Source organism: Spinacia oleracea, chromosome 1 (assembly GCF_020520425.1).
Source record: "Spinacia oleracea cultivar Varoflay chromosome 1, BTI_SOV_V1, whole genome shotgun sequence".
Taxonomy (NCBI): domain Eukaryota; kingdom Viridiplantae; phylum Streptophyta; class Magnoliopsida; order Caryophyllales; family Amaranthaceae; genus Spinacia; species Spinacia oleracea.
The window spans coordinates 99,702,891-99,712,732 of record NC_079487.1 but is presented as its reverse complement, the minus strand read 5'-3'; the positions used below and the strand labels follow the sequence as shown (position 1 = coordinate 99,712,732).

At 35.0% G+C, this 9,842-nt stretch overlaps 1 protein-coding gene, 1 long non-coding RNA gene and 1 other non-coding gene across 3 annotated transcripts; 1 reads left to right on the top strand and 2 right to left on the bottom strand.

Annotated features, from left to right (window-relative positions):
• LOC130466060 (uncharacterized) lies at positions 1-3,931 on the bottom strand. The gene is made up of 7 exons (XR_008926079.1): positions 3,518-3,931; positions 2,814-2,930; positions 2,423-2,477; positions 2,061-2,172; positions 1,686-1,739; positions 1,281-1,377; positions 1-446 (listed from the first exon to the last, which is right to left on the bottom strand). It is a non-coding gene; the product is annotated as an uncharacterized lncRNA (long non-coding RNA).
• On the bottom strand, positions 1,464-1,561 carry LOC130466682 (small nucleolar RNA snoR113). The gene has a single exon (XR_008926851.1). It is a non-coding gene; the product is annotated as a small nucleolar RNA snoR113 (small nucleolar RNA).
• Positions 3,932-5,085: 1,154 nt separating the features above from the next.
• Positions 5,086-9,764, top strand: LOC110796682 (uncharacterized). The gene is made up of 7 exons (XM_022001758.2): positions 5,086-5,508; positions 5,620-5,709; positions 5,899-6,075; positions 7,920-8,090; positions 8,250-8,501; positions 8,594-8,685; positions 9,029-9,764. The coding sequence occupies exons 1-7, from the start codon at positions 5,424-5,426 to the stop codon at positions 9,752-9,754; spliced, it is 1,593 nt and encodes a 530-aa protein (XP_021857450.2). The 5' UTR covers positions 5,086-5,423; the 3' UTR covers positions 9,755-9,764.
• Positions 9,765-9,842: the final 78 nt, after the last annotated feature.

Genomic DNA, 9,842 nt, shown 5'->3' with positions numbered 1-9,842 from the left:
TAAATATAAACATTAGAATAAAAAATGTTCACAAAGTTCGTATTTTAAAAAATTAAGGTTATACATCTAAATAGTGAAACAGAGTAATCATACGTTTACATGACAAAGAATCTAAATCTTAGTACCAAAATATAAATTCCAAAATTTCATCATGTACCTAAGAGGTACTCCATTTTGTTTCATTAACCCTATTTATGAGCTTCAAACTCTTCGAAAAACACTCTACAGCTTTTTTCAAAGCAAAGTTTGCAATCAACCAAATGACAGCATGATTAACAAATAATTGAATATGCAATAATTTACTCTAGAACATAATGCATGCTTCCTAAGTTCTTGATGCAGGTTGAACCAGAATTGCATGCTTTCTTGCAGAGTGAGCAGATTAAGCAGCAGCAGCAGCAACAGCAGCAGAGCAGAGTGAGCAGCAGCAGTTTGTGGCTTTGTGGCTAGAAATTTGAGTAAACATGCATGAGATTAGCTAAACGAAATTCTGCATAGGTTGATTAGCTAATACATTCTCATCCAAAAAACAGAAGGAAATCTGGATTATCATATAGCAAAGAGATAGAGATGCATGCATGATTAGCTGCACCAAATTATGAAATTATACGGCTGAGAATATGCTTGTGAAGGATAGTGTTAGAGATGCGACCCGAAAATCACCCATAGCTTTATCTTATTCGTCACCTGAAATGCTATGTGATTCACCTAATAATTCAAAGAAGGTGAAGAATGTCGGTAATACAGTATCTGAAAAGGATGGTAGCATGGACTATTGGTCTGAACTGATTTCATTGTCATACCCAACATCAGATGCTGAATCGCGACCTAAAGTTAAAGCTTAACTGTAAACCTTAATTGCATCGAGTTACTCCTATTACAGTACAACACGTTGTTGGTTAAACGAAAGCTGAATACTAATCTCACTTTAATTGATGTGAATCGTGGTAGAAAATGGATGTTACCTATACATAAGAAGGGTTGCTTTATTGTTTTGTTCAAGGAAATGCATTGCATATAGTTTGTCTGTCTTCTTTTCTTCAAATAATCAAACGGTATACAACGTATTAGCATATGTCTCTCCTCACTAGTTGATAAATATCTAAAGTATCTCTTTATTTCAAATCACAAATTAATTCAAAAATTCAGAAATAACCATAAATTAACTCATAAATTCAGAAAATAATCACACAAAATCAGAAAAAAATCACAAATTAATTCAAAAATTCAAATATAAAGTGACTGAATTTTAGTAATTAAAGAGAAGTCGGCGTACATACCTGAAAACCCAAATAGACAATGAGGAAAGCAAGAGTAGCCGAAAATCCGTATTGGTGCAACCCAAGTATGTTTCCCCTCTCTCAAATTATGCTGAAGCTATTCATGAAAGGGTTTATTAAATAATCCTAATCATTAATCCAAGAATTCAAAATAAAAAATCGACATCGAAAACCAACATAAATCTGGCTCAGAAAACCCATACTCAGACTTAATCATCAATCTACTACCAAACCCAATTAAGGGGGCAGCCGTAAGTCCGGCCTTTTATTCATCATAGCCAACATTTTAGGTATAACAACAACAACAAAGCCTTAGTCCCAAAAAAAAACCAAGCAAGAAAAACAGCCAAAAAAACTCTGCTTTCTATCAAAAGAAATTCAAGGATGTGAGTAGGAGCTCCGTACTTCGTGATAATGCCGATTAGGTTAACTTTCTGATTCAAAGCCTTCATTGCGCATCTGTAGAGGTTGATAACTAATGATAAGAATCATGGTAATTGTAACTAATGATTCAAAGCCCAGTTTATAATCATGGTAACTAATGATAAGAATTGAACAAACGGAGTAGTTAATTAGGGGAAAAAGTTCTCACCTTTTGCTTAAAATCTTAAATATTTCATTTTAAATTTTCAATTGATCAATTGAATATGAAAATTGTATTGGAATTTCATCCAAAGCAGCAAATACAGAACATCGTGATCACAATCATAATAACCTCGATAAAAAAGTACTCGTGTAAAATTAGAGAACCAAGAAGTGGAAATAATAGAGCAAATTTACCTGATGAGAAGTGGAAACAATAGAGCAAGTTCAGGCCATGAATTCTTCTTTACAAATTCAGGCCATGAATTCTTCTTTACAAATTCAGCATCAACAACAAAACTATCAAAAGCTGTAAAAAAAAAAACAAAAAAAAACAAAACAAAACTATCAAAAATCAAAAGTCCATTCAGTTACAAACATACAATTACCAATCAAAAACCAAAAGGGCATTAGGAAATTCGGAAATTCGAAACAGACATCCTTCAACAAATCAAATTGAAAGCCTTGCCATATTAAAACAACTACATATATCTACTACAACAAAATAGCATAAAACAAAAATAACAAAAGCGAGAAACATCCTTACAATGAACATGTACCTTATTAGGGAGCATTTTAACAAACTGCTTTGCTCCAAACTTCCAATCAGCAGCACTGCAGGAATAAACATATCCCATCACTAAAATAAGATCAAATCCATGTATTATCACAGTATACTGAAATGCCCCTCCCCATCTTTGTCGTTTAATGTTGGATTTTAAGGTAATTGGTTAAATTTCTATCAATTTTAACTTAACATAATAAAAGCTAAAAGCTACTGTGTTAGGGAGTATTAATCCTCCTTTTCCCTGAATAGCTTCCATTTTAACATTAGCCTATAATTTTAAGATTATTTATTGTTCCAACGACATCACCAGATAAACAATACAATTAAATTTCCCAATTGAACAAACAGTGACACAAAAATAAGAATAAGTTAAAATGACATACTCTCTTCTCTCTAGCCAAGTAGACATGGCCAAACTTTCCTCGACCGAGAGGCTTTCCGATTTTGAAATCGTTTAGGACCCACCGTTGTTTCTCCACAACAGGAACCTCTGCAGGTACCTGAAAACACACACACTCAGCCAAAGAACAAATGTTGAAAACTTCGTAATTCAAGACTACTTCAACTATATTGCAGTCAATTCATCGACTAACCAAAGCTGAAAATAAACCACAGATTTTCCCACATTCATTCAATAAACATGCCTTATCTCAAAATTATCACCAATGTTTTTTTTTTTTTTTCCAATTTCCCATTCAAAGAATGAACTAATCTAAACAAAGAAACAAAATAGATGCCAAAAATTAGAAAATCAGCGCCGAATTTTTCAAAAACCCTAGCCTCATGCGATCCCAAAATAATTGATTGATGCCAAACATAAAATAATAATTTTCGAATTCAAGCTAATAAATTTGTCATCTAATAGATGCAATTTAAAAACTCTAATTTGAATATTGTTTCGCTCAAAAATCAAAACCCCAATTTGAAAATTCGTAAATGAATTTTCTCAAAATAAATAACCTAATTACAACATTGAAAGATAGAATTAAATTAATTGTTTGCTAAGGAAAAATCAATCAAGTTAATGCTGAATTTCAAGAACAAATAAACCCTACAAAGTTAGAGAGAGAAGGAGAGAGAAAAATACCACCACTGAATCGGCGGTGGATGTAGCAACATTTTGTAGACGTGATGGCAGCAGAGGTGTCGAACAACCGGAAGATTTGCCGACCACATCTCTCGAATCAGAATCGTCGAAGCATGGACGATGAAGAAGATGAAGAAGACGGCGAACGGTTTGAGAGTTGCATAGAATCGGAGGTGAATGATTAAAACTCTTGAGAAATGCAGAAAGATCGATAAAAAAAGGAGAGAGAAATACATGATTCTTTACTTTTCTTAGAGGAGAGAGGACCGAAGATAAGACCATGAAGCGGCGGAGGAAGGAGTGAGAGTGATCTGAGAAGGGTTTGACAGGAAAGAGTAAGGGGTGTTTTAGACATTTTGATGGGGGACACGAAAAGTTAATTTACGTAAATACCCTCAGGAGCTGGCTTATATAATAGAGATATGAAGTAATAAGTTTGTGAATTACTGAATTTCTTCATTTATGAACTGTAAGATTTATCTATGTCAAAAAAAAAAAAACAAAAAAAACCCTCTCGTAAAATGTGGGTTTATAATCGTGTATACATACAACCATTTAGGGTAATTGAGCAAACACGTACCATAGATGTTTTGGTAATCCGCCTCTAGGGTTGCATACAGAGCATTCAAGGAGGAACAAATGTTGGATATTTATAGGTAAATGTTGGACCTGTCTTCTTTTCTTTAAGTTCTTCACACTTTTTATTCACGTTGTCATAATAAATAAACTTCGATCGTGTATAATAATTTATACACAAGAAAAATATGATTATGTTGGATCTTAATTGTTAAAAATTGTTCGTATATTTTTCCCTCTTTTTATTTTCCGTATAACACTTTCAATTATTTACTACTTTGCCACTTTAGGTTCTTTATTGTTTGCTCCATTTGATTTTTAACAGTCTCCTATACTTTGACGTTATCAAATTCTACAAGCGTAAAAATTCTAAAAAATTGATATTCTATAAATACATTGAACTAGACCTGATCAAATGGCGGGCCGGGCCGGGCTTGAGCATAAAAAATCAGCCCACTATGTCGGGTCGGGTCAAGATTCGGGCCAAAATTTTGTGCCCAAACCCGTTATTTTCGGGCCATTTTCGGACCGGGCCAAATTTATAACTAAAAAGTGTATTTTTGTGTTTCCCAAACCTGCCCAAAAAATAAAATTTTCGGGCCGGGTCGGGCCGGGCCCGGAAACCGGGCCGGAAAATTCTGCCCAAACCCGCAAAAAAATTCGGGCGGGCCGGGCTCATCTTGATCAGGTCTACATTGAACCGATTCTAAAAAAAAAAAGTGACCGGTAATCGGTGAAAAAGTCATCGAGATGGTGATGAATTGATGATGATGACTGAATATATCGGGAGAGAGTATTGTCACGTAGGGACATATTACCACCTACAATAGGTTTATGACGTGTTGAGCCCAATAAAAGTCGTTGGGTAGTAAAGATGAGATTATTAAAAAATATGTCGTAGGTGGGCTTAATAAAAGAAAATCGGCCAAAGGTTGAATTAATATTACCAATTTTTTCAAAAAGAAAAATTACAATTGACAGACATTGAGGGATGGAGGGAGTATTGAGAATGCATTTCTCATGTTATTGTTATACTAAAAACTAGTGTAATCATGTATACACGTTCAAATGAGACACAATTAATACAAAAACATAAAGCATATGATTCCTTTTTCTTCCCCTCTATTAGTTTTTTTTATCAGAGCTCCCTCTCTTTTTCTCTCTTTTTCTCTCTTTTCATGACAGGAATGTTCTTGTTTCTCACTCAGAAATCTTCTATACATAACATTCCTTATATAGAAACAAATTATCTCTCTGTTTTCAATCATAGGAACAATTTCTTTGATCCTGCTTTCACCTACAAACTTCTTGTTCAAAACACTGAAAAAACATGTCGAATAAGTGGGTTATTTCCCTTATAATATTTCTATTAATTTTCAATGATATTTCATTTGTTTCAGCCTCTCCTCCTGCAAGTAAGTAAAACCCTTTTAAAATCTTCACTAAATTAAATTCATGTTCATAATTTCTACAATTCTACCCTTTAAAATGTTATCTTTACCTATAATTATCTTCAATGGTGTCAGGAATTGTAGCAGGTATAGTCACTAATGTGGTGTCTACAGTCTTCAAGTGGCTTTGGTCTCTAAGAACTCCGATCATTAAACCGGATAAAGGTTAGAATTGTAGCTCTCGAATGCTCGATCATCTCGTAGTTAGTTCAGGAATTCCTCTGCTTCCTGTGTTGTTCTGATGTAATGCGCGCGCATCAGTGCATGATACTATGTATTAGACATTGTTAATTGCAGAATGTTTGTTTGATCATGCTTAATGTATATGGAAATAATGGGGTTTTGATTATTCAGGTGTTTCGAGTCGTTCTTTGATGAAATTTGAGGCTGGATATACAGTAGAGACGGTTTTTGATGGAACAAAGGTTGGGATTGAGCCTTATTCTGTTCAAGCATCTCCAACAGGAGACCTTCTCATCTTGGATTCTGCTAACAGTAATCTCTACAAGGTTTCAACCCCATTATCTCGCTGTAAGTTTTACTACCTCTGTTCTACAATAGATGCACTGTTTTCACCGATCTTTTTGCACTATTTCACTTATTAACTTTGAAACGGGGGAAGTATGTTTTAATTTTCTACAAGCTTGATTCTTCCATCATCATGAATTTGATTCAAGAACATTGCAACATACTCCCTCCGTCCCGTAATAGTCGTTACACTTACCTTTGCACAAACTTTTAGGTGATAAGTGGTTGTTTGGTTATCAATTGTTATTTTATTGAAAAAGTAGATGTAATAGGATTTAGTGGGTATTTTTTTAATTGAATGAGAGAGGGTGTGGGGACAAAAAATAATTTAGTGAGAAGAAAGAGGCAATATAATAATTGTGGGGTCATTTCTAATTTAGAAGTGTAACAACTAATCTGGGACGGACGAAAAAGGAAAGTGTAACAACTAATTTGGGACGGAGGGAGTAAAAGTTTTTGTAGGTGGATTTCCTTTGATCATGCTATACCAAGGTTTTTATGTCATTCCTTACCCATGTTAACGTTTTTATGTTTATTAAGGCCGTACTTCCTCCATCCGTAGATAATATAAACTATTTTTAATTATCTGCTAAATCATTCCTAACTAATTAGATATTATGCAATTATTATAGAGGATCTTCGAGTAAAATCATACTTCGTAATTTCGTATTAATCGTATAATGTATGTGATCATGCCGCGACACAACTTTTTTAAAGCCGAGGCATAACGAGTACGGTATATTAGTAGGTTTGTTCAAGGGTTAAAGTTGAAACTTGTGTTGTGGTTTTTCCTGGATTCTTTGCTGTAAGCAATTATTAAGTAATTTGTTAAATTAGAGAACTTGCATTTTGTCTTGACCAACTTTAAGATAATTTGTCGGTTTAACTTTAGTTTTGAAGAAGACTCCTCTTTAATTTCTAAAAAAAGAATGATACCATTTTCTAGTTTTAGTTTAGTGCAATTAATAAATTCCATTTTCTTGGGAATTTTAGGAATTTCCTTTTACTTTTATCTCATAACAAGCTTTGTACATTTTTCTTTTTCCTTTTATAATTAATTTACAATTCTTTAAAAATCCAATCTATCTATCTATTACTATATACCAAAACATACACTAGTAATGACACGTATCAATTCCTGGTGCGATTTTTTCCCGCCAAAAATAACTTTCCCAAAAAAGTGTATCTGTTTTATTTTATTTTTATTCTCTATCTTTTTTTTATAAACTATTTATGTATGGAAACAAATTTTAGTTTATAAATTATGGCGATAATAGATACGACGTAATAATAATTATTCTAAATTGGTAATATTTTAGTAAAATCTTTATATTAATAATGGAAAATATATCACTCATATTTTGGTCAAATTGTCATATTAGCATTTAAAATATGTATATTAGATGAATAAATTTAAACGAGTATGTTAAAAATGTTATAAACTATGCAGTAGTTTGAGAGATATTCAGTTAAATATTTAGTGAAAAAAAAATCAAAATCCGTGCATGCACGGGATCTAATCTAGTTTAAATTATTCGTTTGCTCCACTTTTCTAACAGGAACATAGATTTTCCTCTGTTTGAAATGGCTATATTAATTTTTCTACTAGTTACAACAAACCCGATTATACCGAAAACAATGTATCCTTGTTTTTACCCGAAATGTAATTGATCTTATCTGAATCGAAGTGACATGAAACATACTTCATTATACATCTAATTGTTAGTTAATTGGGATTACTACTAGGTTAACTCATTAACGGTGTGTTCAGATAGCAAGTTAATTGATGACATAATAAAATTTTGTCCATTGCCTTTCACTGATGACTTGAACCATAATATGTTCAGATAGCAGGCCAAAGATAGTTGTTGGGTCAGCAGAAGGGTACACAGGGCATGTTGATGGAAAACTAAGAGAAGCAAGAATGTATAGCCCCAAAGCTTTAACCGTCGATGACACCGGAAACATCTATATTGCTGATACTGTCAATATGGCCATCCGGAAAATCAGTGATACAGGTACATGCAGTTTCTTGTTCCATTCCATTCATTCGCAAATCGCAACTATTGAGTCCCCTCATTATAGGCTTTACCATGTAGAATCTGACCCACTTTCATCATAGACTGAGTAAAGATAGATGATTAACATGAATCGGATAACAAAGTGTTTTTGTTCAGGGATTACTACTATAGCAGGAGGGAGATGGAGCCATGGTGGAGTTCATATGGATGGAGCTAGTGAGGATGCTAAGTTTTCTGATGATTTCGATCTGATTTATGTACGGAGCAGCTGCTCGCTTTTGGTTACTGATAGAGGAAACCAAGCTATTCGTGAAATCCAACTCCATGAAGCTGATTGTTCTTATGAGCAGCCACCAGTCCAACATGAGCAGCAGCAGCAGCAGCAGCAAGAGGATAACTTATATTTTGGTATATAGCTAAAACTCGGTCAATATAACCTTTGAGATGAAACTTATTTCTTTTCAGCTCACAACATCGAATTGTTTCTATCATCATTTCAGGTGTGGCAGTCCTTGTTGCAGCTATGTTTTCTGGGTACATGTTGGCATTGCTTAAGCTGAGAGTGCAAGCCTTATTTTCGACCAAGAAACCGGTATAAACCTCAAGACATGATTACACTAGTCACTAAAGATGGCCGTGGTCCGGCTTCAGGCCGGGCCCACTATGCATTGTGCCGGGCCGAAAAGTTCATAACAGGGTTAGGGCCCACGGGCTGTAGTGTCGGGCCACCGTGCCTAAGACTAATTTAACTAAATTTAGCGTGTTTTTCGAGTCGTGTCGTGCCTTGTCATGCTCACGACTTCGTGCTCGGGCCGCTTTTTTATACCGGATCGGGCCTCGGGCCGGTACAGCCCACAGCCGTTATCACTAGCCAGTCACCCCTATGACTAAATCTTTCTGAGCTTTGTTTTTATGGCTTTCATTTTGATATCCAGGATCCAAGAATGCAGATGAACAGTCACGCTTTAGCAGCACCATATCAGAGACCACCAAAATCAGTGAGGCCGCCATTAATACCTCCAGAAGAAGATGAATATGAGGAAGAAGACGAAGGCTTTTTCTTCTCATTCGGAAGGCTTATAATCAATGCCAGCTCCTCAGTGGCTGAAGTTTTTGCAGGTTTGTTATTTTCGGGTTTAAGAAAGAAGAAACCACGCCATCAAGATCATCTGAGACATTTCCAACAGATAAACAACAGACACCCGGATCACTCGTGGCCTATGCAAAACAGTTATGTCATCAGAGATAATGGAGATGAACCCCCAGGATTAGAATGTGTAGATAATACTAGGACTTCTATTATGAGAAAACCATACCCACAGCAGCAAATAAGACAAGGTCAGGGTTATTATGAGGGAAGAGATGTTGATTTTCATCAGCATCTGGGAAAAGTTCCTCAACAACAAGAGGTGAAACAGGAGCAGGTGCAGGAGCCGCAACAGAAGCAGCAGAAGAGAAGTGTTGCCTCGAATCCAAAGGCTGTTGGGGAGAAAGGCTCTGATAAGAGTGAAATTGTATTTGGAGCAGTCCAAGAACAGGATGGAAGACGCGAGGCAGTGGTGATAAAAGCTGTTGATTATAGTGACCCTGCTGTTTATAATCACCAAAATGTTCGGTCTAGGTTAAACTACATGGGTTACTCTTCATACAGCTATTCCTAATCTCACACATTTTACATAATGTCATAATTAGGAGAAACATTGTGGCGTTCTTCTTGGTACAGCTTTGAGAAGAGAAGATCATATATGT

Excerpts from the sequence above, each read along its gene's own strand:
- LOC110796682 (XM_022001758.2), top strand. The coding sequence starts at position 5,424 with ATGTCGAATAAGTGGGTTATTTCCCTTATAATATTTCTATTAATTTTC. Across the intron at positions 5,710-5,898 it reads GATCATTAAACCGGATAAAG|GTGTTTCGAGTCGTTCTTTG; the intron begins GTTAGAATTGTA and ends TTGATTATTCAG. Across the intron at positions 8,502-8,593 it reads AGAGGATAACTTATATTTTG|GTGTGGCAGTCCTTGTTGCA; the intron begins GTATATAGCTAA and ends TCATCATTTCAG.